This window comes from Physella acuta, unplaced genomic scaffold (genome assembly GCF_028476545.2).
Source record: "Physella acuta isolate Inbredline_101_S28 unplaced genomic scaffold, ASM2847654v3 ptg000017l, whole genome shotgun sequence".
NCBI lineage: Eukaryota > Metazoa > Mollusca > Gastropoda > Physidae > Physella > Physella acuta.
Window position 1 is genome coordinate 2,840,473 of NW_026731537.1, and position 13,607 is coordinate 2,854,079.

Consider the following 13,607-nt stretch of genomic DNA (forward strand, 5'->3'; position numbering starts at 1 on the left):
AGAGGTATGTCAGGTACTGTGGGGTTACCGGCTGCTCGGGCCCCCGGCAATTGGATCTTATAAATTATGTGGCTGTAGCCTGGAGTAGCCGGCGGTATCACTTTGACCGGCCTTGGGGAGGGTGGTTGAGCCCGGGGAGGCACATATCTCCTGATCTGGGTGCTGGCCACCCGGCGGGTGCCAGAAGGGCCATCTTTCTTTTTAATGGCGTAACACCCGCCGGTGATCGGAGGTACTTCGACCACGACGTAAACTGTCGGGTCGTCCAGGTCTGCCATTTTGCGTCTGCCTAGTGGGGGTTGTCTCAGAAGGACCAGATCGCCTATGGCCAGTTCAGCTACAGGTGCCTTTTTGACCTGCTTGTCCTTCTTGCTCGACTCTGTCTGGGGGCATCCCCCAGCACCACCACCCGGTGCCTTAATTAAGGATGGGTTAGGTGGAACCATTGCCTCTAGTTCCTCAGATTGGTCCACCTTTATACTGGTTATGCTGGCCTGTAGGCAGGATGTTGGGCCTGATACCACTGACGGATCTGGGTGAAAAGGTTGGTCTAATGGCTGTACCACCTTGTCGTCCTTCATTCCGGGGTCTCCTTCCGTCGCCTGAATGGTTGGTACACTCTTGGCAGACAACAGAGTCCTTTCGCGGGGGCGGAGGACATTGTCCCTTCGCCATACCTTCGGTGTCACCCCTGGAGGCTTGATCAGGTGGGCCAATGTGGTCAGGTCCTGGAGAACGTTCATGCCCAACAAACAGGGTGGAGCTGAGCCACCCACTGGATCCTTTATCACAAGGAACCCCTTGTCGCGTATTTCTTCCTTATTGACCTCCAGGTCAGTAAAAAAATAGCCACTGTATGGGATGGCCAAACCATTTGCTGCCCTCAGGGACAGGGGTGTGTCTGTTCTTAGGATAATGTTCTGGGGGCTACTGTTAAAAAATGTTTCAGTGACCGTGCTGACTTGTGAACCACTGTCTATAACGGCCGTCACCGGTACACCTTGTAAATACACAGTCAGGGTGGGGCACTGTCCAGCCAGCTTGTGAATGGTGGAGCTTGGGCTCAGCCCACCAGCAGTAGTAAGACTCTGAATCACTGCGGCCTCCTGCTTCTTTGAGTTTCGACAATTGCGGGCGAGGTGACCTTGCTGGTTACAATTGTAACACATTCTTGTTTCCGCCTCTGGGCGTCGGCGGGGTACCCTTCGGCTAGATGACACTTGAGGGTTCTGTGCCAACTGAGTCAACAGAGCCGATAGCTGCTCTGCGAGCTTGTCCACCCTGTCTTCCAGCTTAGACCTGGGCAGGGTGGGTTCTTCCTTGGGGCGGGCATGTAGAGCTGCCACATAGGCAGGTTCTGTCCCTGGGTCCTCGTCTCCAGACCATCGAATGGCCGCATCCCGTATGGCCAGGAAGGGGATCTTAGGGTCCCTGAAAACTAGTTCTTGCAACTGACGTCTGACTGAGGACTGGCTCAGCTTTTCCATAAACTGGTCCCTTAGGAACTCAGCATTCGTCTGAGGGACCTGCAGGGTGCCCTGTCTGGCAACAAGGGCCTTGAAGGCCCTGTGCAGGCGGTACGAGTAGGCCCTCACCGACTCGTGTTGGCCCTGCACAACCATTTGGAGTTGCGCCATTAGCTGGGAGACGCTCCTCTTCTCCCCATAGACTTCTCGGAGGAGCCTGATGGAGGCCTCTGGGTCACGTTGCAGGTCATCTCCCCTGCAGCTCAGTTCTTCTCTCACAGCTTCCCCCAGGTACTGCCAGAGAAGGTCCTTCCTCTCTTCCACTGAGACGTCTCTTCTGGCCCTCCAGAGAGACTGGACCTCGTCAATGAATCGTTCCACCTCATAGCCGTGGCTGTCCCCATGAAACTTCCGGATGAGGATCTCCCTGGGTGGAACGATGCTGATGGTTTGTGCCACCTCCGCCATCTCGTCCGAATTGGGTGTTAAGACTACAAACAATTCCTACACTAAACAAAAACTAAACACATATGGTTCCAAAAAGGGCCTATCAAAACAAAAAAATTTATCTAAGCTACACTAGCCCTAAAAGAAAAACAAAAAATTAACTAGACTAAAGCACTGACCCCACTCGTGCTACCAATTTGTGGGCCCTGCTAGGGGGGGGGATACCTACAATCTACCCTTCTAGGCTTAACTAATCTGTCCGGTCAGTGCAACCGTGGTAGAACCCACAGTGGTTAAACCCTAACCTTAGTCTAAATAATAAGCTACTAAAATAAAACAAAACTTTTAACAATTTAATAAAATTTATTGCATGGAACCAAAAGTTATAAAAAAAGAACAGATAAAAACTGACAAAACAGAACCAAACGAAACAAACTTTTTACATCAAACAAAACACCCAATTTCGGACTACGTCCAGGACTAAGACGAACACAAAATAAATACGACTGGATGGTGCGAATTTGCTATTCTTTTCACTGGATGACCAGAGAGACTGCCTGCTCTCTTCACCGCGGCTTTCCACACAAAAGACAGAGTTGAACAAGCCGGAAACCGACTTCCCCACACCTCACACACTACTCGTAAACAAATAGTCCCTAATTCACGGATAACAAACCAAACACGACGAAACATGCAACAGAATATTATAAAAAGACACTTAATATAAACAATGACAACAATATAAACGAAATATATATAAACTAGCTATAACCAGGGACATAAACAGTGAGACAGCGGCGCCATAATACGGGACTACACAACTAAAAATTACGAACAATTTACGACATGAAACGAAACGATACATTCGCCTTCTAAGTTACAAATAATAAAAATACACTCCAGCCGCTCACACAAGCAAAACCTAGTGATCAGAATTCATGTCTAAGCGCCATTTCAAAAAAAAAGTCGGGTTAGATGCCTGCAGTGTTTCTTCCAGACTTTTTTCTCGGGGGGGGGGGGGGGGGTACTTGATATTTTCGGGGGCGGTCAACATTTTCAGGGGGGTGGGGCGGACACTATTAAAAGTAAATTTTTACTATATAAATTCTATCTCGTTCGGAGGGGGGGGGTAGATGCCTGGAAGAAACTCTGGATGCCTGGAAGAAACTCTGCTGACGAGGGCATACAGTGGATTCCCGTTGGTTAGAAAGCTAAATTTTTACTTTTTTTTCTGACAGCCCGATTTTGACCCAAACATAGATGGCAAACAATTTCACTATCTTCAACATGCAGGGTTTGATGACATTTTCTCCTATTGTGTTTTTTTTTATATTGCTTGGCAATTTCTAATGCGACTGCATAGGATGCTTGCACTAATGCTGTGTTTCCTTGGTGAAAACATCCTGTTCGATCAAGTCTATGACGTTCGCAACTAGCTTTATGCCGACGAAAGAACTTCATATATTTTTTTATGTGTTTTGAATGACTCTTCTCAAAATGACGTTTTAGCTATATGAAGGTTTCATAGGCTCTAGAACAACTTTGCACAGTACGCATTGTTTCTTCTCTATTTTATTTTCATTGATGTTAGTAGAACCAAATTTAAGATATTCTTTTAAATATTTATGTTTGTTTTTTTCATTGCTAGGGTTTTGTCTACCATTTGGCGACCCTCCTCCCCTTCAGAAAGCCCTTGATCGCGACCCTGGGGTCGAGACCCCAACAGTTTGGGAACCCATGCATTAGAGCAAAACGCTTGTGATGCTATAAATAACTGCATAGGATGATAAGTCGTTGAAAGAGAATAATCTTTATCGTCAATAACTAAAGGTACATTTAAAAAAAAACTCTTTTTTTCAAGCTTAGTTGATTTTGCAGCAAAATATCGCTGTGTATGTAGCCACTTAGCCCAAGTATTGTACGTATCTTATATAGGCCCTATGTACCCTAATTAAAACACAATTAGCGCAGGATGGTTTATTTTTTTGTTATTACATACAGTAGCGTAGCGAGGGGGGGGGGGGGGGCGGGGGGGGGACATATGTCCCCGGGCGCCGACCTTAGGGGGCGCCAAAATGGGTTGGAAAAATAAATTGAAAGGTTCAGGGGGTGCAAATCGAAATCTCGAGGGGGGGGGGTGCAAATCGAAAGTTTGAGGGGGGGGGTGCAAATCGAAATCTGGGGGGTGCAAATCGAAAAGTTTGTCCCCGGGCGCCGGGAAGGGTCGCTACGCCTCTGATTACATATGATGGTAGGGTGGTAGAGAACAATTTATAGGCATCACATTGGGAGAGACTGGGTGACACGCACAGCCTATGCCAGTTCTGGAAAAGGTATTCAGTGGACACTCACGGGGAAACTAGAAGATCTGGAGTTTGCAGATGACCTTGCCTTACTCTCGCACAGGCTACAGGACATGCAAGAAAAAGTTGATGCATTAGGAGCCATCTCGCAGCGCATAGGTCTCAAGATCAACAAAGAAAAGACAGAAATGATGAGAATTAACAATAAACAGGAGGCTCCAGTGACAATAGACGGAAGACAGGTAAATGATGTGCAAGAGTTTGTCTACCTTGGCAGCAAGATCAGCAAAACGGGAGGCACAGAGGAGGACATACGCGCTAGAGTTAATAGAGCCCGCTGCGCTTTCACAGTCCTGCGACCCATATGGAAAAGTTCGGCCATCTCCATTACCACAAAAATTAGGATATTTAACTCTAATGTCAAGGCAGTTCTGCTGTATGGAGCAGAGACATGGAGAGTCTCCAAGGCAAGCACAGCAAAGATACAGACCCTCATGAATAGATGCCTTAGACAGATACTGAAACTGAGATGGCAGGACAAAGTGCCGAACTTGGAACTATGGAGGAAAGCTAGGCAGGAGCCTATTGGTGTGCAAATAAGAAGGAGGAAGTGGCGCTGGGTGGGTCACACACTGCGAAAGGCTCACACAAATGTTACACGCCAAGCGCTTGAGTGGAACCCTCAGGGAAAGCGGAAGAGAGGGCGCCCAAGACAGACCTGGAGGCGGAGTCTTCTTGAAGAACTGAAGCCAACAGGGATGTCTTGGGAGATGTCAAAATTAGCCGAGGATAGGAAGAAATGGAAGGAAATGGTGGAGGCCCTATGCTCCATAAGGAGCAAAGAGGACTAAGTGAAGTGACATTGGGAGAGGGAAGGGTGCGGTTCGCACCGGGTGGCGCCAATTTTAGGGGTAAACAAAATCGAAATTTTTAAAATGTACCATCAAAATGTTTTATCCATTAAAAGTAAAAAATAAATAAAAATAATTGTAGGGCAGGTGGTTGACACCAAATCGATATTGATAAATTATTTTAGGGGTCCGGCGAGCAGTAGCGTAGCGAGGGGGGGGGGGACATATGTCCCCGGGCGCCGACCTTAGGGGGCGCCAAAATGGGTTGGAAAAATAAATTGATAGGTTGAGGGGGGGGTGCAAATCGAAATCAATCGAAAGTTTAAGGGGGGGGGGGTGCAAATCGAAATCTTGAGGGGGGGGTGCAAATCGAAAAGTCTGTCCCCGGGAAGGGTCGCTACGCCTCTGCCGGCGAGACCCTCAGTTATCGCACTGGGTGATAAGTACCCGACCTAGTGACGACACCGATCGGCATTATTTTATTTTAATGTATGTTATTTGAGTGATAGATTAGTAGTGTTGATCAGTTGTATTTTGAATGGTTACATTAGTAACAGACTACGGTTGAGGGTATATGTAACTGGGTTACATATGAGGGCGAAGGAGGCGGACTCTTGTGACGATGTAGAGTGTGACGAGGAAACTGTAATGTCACACTTTGGATTTTTAAATAGAAATCTGGTTATTTTTAAATTGAATTTGTTGCTTTCTTTTTGTCCCTTAAAAAAGATCAATGCGGCCAACATAATCTTGATCTCGATTTGCTTGTAAAATTCTCAAATAGGCCTGAGTTCTTTCAAATTAAGTAGACCCTGGATATGTATGTTATGTTAATCCCATACTATTTTTGAGGTCTATTAAACCTACTTTTAACAATATAATTTTTAGCGAAATGTTTTTTATTTAGTAGATTAATAGTCAGGATACATTTTCTAATGCAATCAGCAGTGTTTCCTCGTGATGTATGACTAATTATGTATGATGTATGACTGTAGATTGTAGATAGAAATAATAAAATCTAGATCTAGTCTAGTCTAGATCTAAAAATAGGTTCTTTTAAAATGTTTTATCGACGGTTCATGTCATGTGGAGTGTTAAAATAAAATAAAGGCCTCCTATAACAAATTTAAAACTGCATTTAGTAGCCTACGCATAGCCCAGTTATAGTTTTATAAATAAAAATAAACTACATAAATTACAAAATTCACTTTTAATTTTAAGCTTAAACTTGAATAATAAGCAAAAAATTAATTAGGTCATTAAGAACCTAGATCTATTTATAAATTAATTTGGGGAAATCCGTCTACAAAGAGGCTGATTAAATCACATGACGACAAAATGGAGACTATAATAACATGAATTGTAAACAGTATCAGTAGTCTTAGTTGGTGCAAACAAAAACTGAAAAGGAACTGTAATAAAATTCTCTCCTGGTCAAAGTGCACAGTAACATGGGCTGTGAAGCTTTGTTTAGTCTTTGGCGTAAATGGATTAGATTTGTAGTCATTCTTGTTTATGTAGTTTTATTAGTAATCGCCGTACCTCTGTGCATTTGGGAACTGGAGAAAAAAGGAGCACCAGATCACGTTCAAGCATGGTTTGTTGGAGGGATGTTTGTGCTTATGGCTTTGCCGATATCCTTTTGGGGAATACTTCAACATGTATTAAACTACACGACTCCCTATTTACAAAGACATATCATACGGTAAGTGGACTTAAATTAAATAATGTTAAATTTTAAAATATCTAACTGTTCTAACCATTATCATTATGATGAATGATGGCAATAGACTCTCAATAGAGGGGTAACACTAACAAAGTAACAAAGGTTGGTGGGTGAGTATTATAATTATATGCCATAGGCCTAGGTAAAATCACGATATAGCGTCGGTTATTATTCCGGAACTGTACAGCAGTAAAAAAACAGTAAAACCATGGGGTAGTCTGTCGAGCCGTTCCGGAAACCACCGGAAATACTGTAAACCATCATTTATTTGCCGCCATATTATTTTTAATACATAATGTTGAAAAATGTGCCAGGATTGATTTTAGTTGCAATTTAAATACTGTTTTGCTAATTATTTTGTATTTCTAATTATTTTAAGTGTATGTGCTAATTATTGCTGCTACTAAACATTATTCTAGTTATTCTTACTACTTTTAACTTTAGTAAATCTAATCGTCTTATTTACTAACAGAACTAGAGCTGGTTGTCGCAAATCTTCTGCAAGTTTTTTCTGTTTCTTAAAAAAAAATAATTAATTACTACACTCGACTTTATTAATAATATTTAGATTTACTAATCGTCTCTATTTTTTGTCAGTTAAACATTAAATTAAGTTAAAACATTAATTTAATGCACTTGACTTTATTTTTCTTTCAACGGTCAAATAAACTATGGTTTACAGTAACGAATGTTTCCGAAACTCAACGAACATTACCCAATAATTTCCGACGCTATATCGTGATTTTACCTAGGCCTATAATAATTTATATATAACGAGCCGACCCGCAGCGTATCATACGCTGCTATTTAGTTTTTTTTTTTCTACTTTTCAGTAATTTATAATTTGTGAATTCGACAGTACCAATGCTGCCACTGAAAATATTTGCTTAAAAACACTAAACCCCCTTCCCCCCCCCCCCCCCCCCCCCCACGTGAAAGCAGCCTCCTCTTAGTTACCTCCTCTAAGTTTAAAATCGTTTCAAACTAAATTATCTGCCCCTAATAGCCGTCACCAAACCCGTCTCTATGATTGTAAAATGTAAACAGAGTGAACACCGCTCACCAGATCATGTGGGGGGGGGGGGGGTGGGGGTGATAGTGATAGAGAGGAAGAGAGGGGACTGCAAAGGCGCGCTTGCAGCTTGTTTTCTAACTGATCCCAGAAGAGAATTATATATATAGATATATGGCATTATATATGCTATTGACTATTTGCATTGGTATTGGACTTTGTAGAAGTATGAACTATTATGTACTATGTACATAGTGTACTAGGTGGGCCAATCATATTTTATTAAAAAATTATTTTAGGCCTGGTCTTCTCTATGTTATAAATAAATTCAAATATTATTTCTACTATTTTATTTCTTCTCTAACAGTGTTTTATGGATGGTCCCAGTGTATGCCTTGAATGCGGTAAGTTTGATTGACTATAATTATAAGATCATTAGTGATAGTGACTAGCGATTTTTTTCTCACTCTGCATTTAAATTTAATATGCTCGTAATCACGTCACTAGTGAGAAAAAATTAAATTCGAATTTTGAAAAAAGAAAAAGCAAAGACATCCTTTCTTATGGTGTGGCCATCACATATTGTACCACTCTATCACACTGCATCATACCAAATTTGAAGTTTTTTGTTTAAGTGTATTATTATATTAAGATCCATTCTGACTGGGATTCAAAGGGACGACTCAAAATATCATCCAAAATCGCACCCTCTAGATTTTTGTCAGCAATGAAAATTCTTGTGAAAATTGCTAATGGATAATGATTAAAACAAATTTATACTCTATACTATACATATTGGCTTATAGGCTATAGATTTATTTAATATATTCTCTATAATATGCTTTACCCTTGCTTGTTATTTTACTCTGGCTACTTTATGTATTTTAGAAATAGCCTTTACGAAACATTTTATTAATGAAATCAACAGTATCATATCCTAATACACAGAGCGCATATTTTAGGCATAGTCTTAATATTGATTAATTATCATTTACAATCAGCACAATGCATTATTTAAAAAATATTTTTACAACAAATCAATATGACAAGAACTTTGGCTACCAGGTATTCTTAAAGTTGAAATGAAATTTTCTTCTTTTAGTGGTTTGCACTTAGATTTCCAGAAGCAGCCATTTACCTTGACACATTACGAGAATGTTATGAAGCTTATGTTATCTATAATTTCATGGCCTATTTGCTGTCATTCCTTTATCATGAATATCCTGACATAGATGAACAGGTAAATAGCTAAATATAATTCTATATTGATGTTTGTTGAATTAAGTTATCCATTTTTTAATTAGTTTGGTAGTTTAACAAATTAGTCTAAACAGAGAGTTTATTGTTGAATTTGAACACCAGAGAAATAAACACAGAGAATTTATTTTTGAACAATTCATATATTTTTTAGTGTAATAATAATTATTAAAAAATTGCTTTTTGTATAGCTGCTGAAATACATTTTTATTGTTCTTATATAAATACAGGCTTGGCATAATAACTGTTTTTCTAACTTCCTGTTTTAGGTTGAAAGTAAACCACCAATAAGTTTTCTTTTTCCCCTTTGTTTGCTGCCACCTTGCAGTGATGGGAGGTAAGTTTAGTGTATATACAGATTTTTAAATTGGTTTACAGGCAGATATATAAATAGTATTATTATCACTTCATAGGTGTGTAAAAATAAGTAAAAAATTCCTACTGCTGTTTTCCAGAAAGTTTATTCAGAGATGTAAACATGGTGTGCTGCAGTATACCATTGTCAGGCCTCTCATGACTATCATTGCATTGTAAGTAACACCTAACAGTTTGTTAAATATTTCATAATTTTAGTTCTATATGTGTGTCCACTTATTTGATTTTACTTTTTTTTATCTTTACATTTCTTTTCTTCATGGGAATATTTAATATATACAATGAAATGCTTTATGTTGTTTGTTTATGTTTTAAAACCCTACTTAAAACAGCATCTGTGAAATGTGTGACAAGTATGGAGAGGGAGACTTTAACTTTTCTACTGCCTGGTCTTATATTGTCATTATTGGCAATTTTTCACAAATTGTGAGTGTTTTTTTGTAAATAGAACTTGTTATATCCTCCATTATGTTTTATCAAACATTATAATCATAATATTTAGCTGTTGAGCTTTGATATTAATGCACTAAAACAACTGTGCTTGGTCTCTCTGACAGTTTGCTATGTACTGTTTAGTGCTGTTTTACAAAGCATTCCGACATGAACTGAAACCACTAAAGCCAGTACCCAAATTCCTTTGTGTTAAAGCTGTGGTTTTCTTGTCATTTTGGTAAGTTTTCTTATTATTTTGGTAAGTTTTCTTGTTATTTTAATGTTTTCTTATTATTTAGATACATTTCAACAATGGAAAGTAAAATGTTATGTAATTGTAGGGCTTTACCTATTGAAAATTAAATGTCTTTGGTCTGACAAATGTTAAATCAAGTGTTATAAAATATTTCTGCTAGGCAAGGTCTGTTTATAGCAGTCCTCACCAAAACTAATGTCATTCCTTCCAATGGTGCTTGGGTGTTCTACAAGGACATCAAACAGGTTTCAACAGGAATTCAGGTATGTTAATTCATTGCTCAATCATGAATGATTTGTAGGTAGAAGATTTTTTAAAATGCTTTTCAGTCGCATATGGAACATTATTTTTATTTATTTTAAGTCCAGTATTTAAAATTCATTTTCTTTTAGTAAAACAGTTTTATTGTAATAATTTTTGCAGGATTTTCTCATCTGCATTGAGATGTTTTTAGCTGCCATTGCCCACTATTTCTCATTTTCCCACAAACCATTTGTAAACATGGCAGCAGACCAGCAGGACTGTTGTTCTTCCTTCATGTCTATGTGGGACGTCAGGGATGTAACGGGGGACGTGGTGGAGCACGCCAAGTACATAGGTTTGTACTAACTAGCCTCCATCTAGGAGCCTTTGAGGTTTCCTATAAATGCACAGCATGACTAGTTTACTTTTGTTTCAAATTCACTATGTGGTTTGTAATTTATCACATTCACTTATTTATACAATTTACAGTTCATAAGGCAATCTGAAGCTGATTAAAAGTAATAGTTTACAAAAAAAATCTGCTAGTACCAAGCTAAATTAAACTTTGAAGGGGATTATTTTGAATATGCATGTTAAAAATGTTAGATTTTTAGAAAAAAAAAAGTAATTAATGTGGAGTAAAAATGATTCATTTTTTATTTCATTAAAGGACAAGGTATCCAGAAAAATTTGAACCGCGGTAAGCGTTTGATAATGAAAAGTGATGGAGAGAGAACTCCTTTACTTGCTGATAACAGTCGGTCACCAAACCCTGCCCACAACTTTCAAAGTGCAAACCCAGCGGTCATGGCTGAAGATGACAGTGTGGCTGACTTTGACACGGCTAACAAATCCACTTCTAGCATGAACAATTATGCTATTTTTGAAAACAGCACTGAAGCTCAGCTTGAAGGTCTCTCCAGGTCAGTAAGTTTAAAGGCCTACGAGAGTGGGGATGATGAGCCTGGTGGTTCTGCACATCAACCTTCACTCAGGGCAGTTGACCAGGACAAGATTTCAACATCTGAGGTGGTAAATAAGGATAATTACACTACTGTTACAGTGCATCATCTAGACACAAGTTCATCTGACCAAACAGAAAACATCACGGCTAACTATGATAGTGTATTTGAACATCTAGATGTTCATGAAGAGGATAGAAAATCTCTTCCTGACAACCCGCCCAGTTCAGGACAGTCACAAATGAAGGAGGCACATCTCCCCTCAGAGGAGTCACGTCTCCCCCCAGAGGATCAATCTGATTCTGTACAAGCTTCCCAGCTACAAACTTCAGTAAGTCTCAGTTTACCAGACATGCAGTCTCACAAGCAACATGAAACAACTGCTAGTACACAACCTGATCTAGAAAAATCAATTGCTAGTACACACGCTGAGGTTGAAGAAAACGCCATTAGTACACAACTTGAACAAGAAGAAACACCCAGTGCCCATCCTGAGACCTACAATAGAATCGATGACCCGGTTGTTTGATTCTTCTTGTCCTTGTGCAAGTATCCACCTTCAAACATTTATACCACCAGAAATAAGAACATTTGAGGTTGAGTGATTTTAATTTTAAGATATAAATTAAAAAAAAAAGCTTCTTATAATTAAAAGAATTGCTATGCATGTTACAAACTCTTTAGTGTGTAGTTTTTAAATTTGCTTTCATATTTAAAAATATTTTCTATTATAAGTTAGGAAAATGTCTATAAAAATCAAACAATGGAGTAAAAAAAGTGTGTAATTCATGTGTGATTAAACTACCAGAAATACATATTTTTGACAATAACGTGACTGTTAATTTAGTGTGCATGGCAAGATTGATAGAGTTGCAAGCCTTGTAAATTAGGGAAACCCAGATAGCAATCACAGATGTTGAATATTATTCCAACTAAGGTGGCTGATACTCACCAATCTCACAGTTTATACACATTTGTATTTAAAAAAAATTATTTATTAAAATGTTAATGTTTTTTTTAACTTTAGTTTTTTTAAAATATACCTCAGGTAATTTTACACCTTCCAAGACCGTTAGAGAAAAAGTTCTTTTGGAATAGTAATTTTCTTGTAACTAATATTTTTAAATTTTTTCATTATATGTTATAAGCAACTTTTTTTAGCTCTTCATTATTCTCTTAGAAAAAGATATTCTGACCATGCACAATCTTACACGACAGTGGCTTAGACTTGATAATGTACTTCAGAAATTAAATTTTGACGCAGGGCTTGGTTGGACTTGACTGACAAAACATTTATTCATCATTTAAAGTTATTCTTATATATATATTTCATGCAAGTGCTTTACATCAATTTTTAAAAATACTCAATGTCTTTCAATTTCACATAATAATGCATATTTATTTTGCTTGTGCCCAGGCAAAGAATTTTTTATCATTTGCAGATTGCTTTCTGTAGGGAGTAATTAAAGAAGGAAATGTTAAAGTATGCCTCTTGATAAACATTTCACTGTTTAATATGGTACCGCTGCTTCAGTTGTTTATAAATATGTAACATTTAAAAAAATATTTTCTATATTTTTTAAATATGAGTTTTTCAACAATTCAGTTATGATCTGAATATGAATATTTTAAACATATAATTTAAAAAGTAACAAAAAAAATAGCCTAGTACAATAATGTGATCTCTACAAGTGCATTAAAATGTGTCTACAAAATTCATTTATGTATCGTCTGAAAAAGTATTTGAAATTATAATTGGTAATTAATAATTTTCAAAATAATCATACCATATGAATGTCTCAAGTTTTATTTTGATTGATTGTAATATATTTTGTTGCTTGATTTTTGTCTTATTTGTAATAAGTAATAATATTTTTTTAAATAATTGAATAAATTTGTAAAAACTGGTAGAATCAAAAAAGAGAATTTTATATGCTGTATGTAAATAACATTTTAAATCAGTATTTAAAGCACGATTAAATAAATGATTATGTTCATTAATTATACTCCCACATTATAACTAATACTAACCAAAATGAAATTTAAGAAAACATGTTTCGATTACACTTTAATGGCTAACTATTGAAAGTAAAAGAAATGTTTATCCGACACAACAAAATGACATATTACTTTAATGATGGTTACATTTTTATGCTTACCATTCATGGGCTATAGTAAATACGTAATGCTATATCAAATGTTTTTATTTTATGTAGGACTAGATAAATAATGTGCAAACCATGTAAATAAAGTTGTTAAAGATTTTTTTGTTGCTCT

General features: G+C 38.1%; 1 protein-coding gene across 1 annotated transcript; it reads left to right on the plus strand.

Annotated features, from left to right (window-relative positions):
- Positions 1 to 6,402: 6,402 nt before the first annotated feature.
- On the plus strand, positions 6,403 to 13,585 carry LOC131938172 (transmembrane protein 184C). Its single transcript, XM_059296089.1, has 10 exons — positions 6,403 to 6,772; positions 8,173 to 8,209; positions 8,908 to 9,045; positions 9,332 to 9,399; positions 9,518 to 9,592; positions 9,770 to 9,863; positions 9,995 to 10,107; positions 10,286 to 10,388; positions 10,549 to 10,723; positions 11,039 to 13,585. The coding sequence occupies exons 1-10, from the start codon at positions 6,519 to 6,521 to the stop codon at positions 11,857 to 11,859; spliced, it is 1,878 nt and encodes a 625-aa protein (XP_059152072.1). The 5' UTR covers positions 6,403 to 6,518; the 3' UTR covers positions 11,860 to 13,585.
- Positions 13,586 to 13,607: the final 22 nt, after the last annotated feature.

What these genes read in the sequence shown, in the direction of transcription:
- LOC131938172 (XM_059296089.1), top strand. Translation starts at nt 6,519, where the DNA reads ATGGGCTGTGAAGCTTTGTTTAGTCTTTGGCGTAAATGGATTAGATTT. An exon ending in CAGTGTATGCCTTGAATGCG is followed by an intron (nt 8,210 to 8,907) that starts GTAAGTTTGATT and finishes TTCTTCTTTTAG; the next exon opens with TGGTTTGCACTTAGATTTCC. An exon ending in GTGGTTTTCTTGTCATTTTG is followed by an intron (nt 10,108 to 10,285) that starts GTAAGTTTTCTT and finishes TATTTCTGCTAG; the next exon opens with GCAAGGTCTGTTTATAGCAG.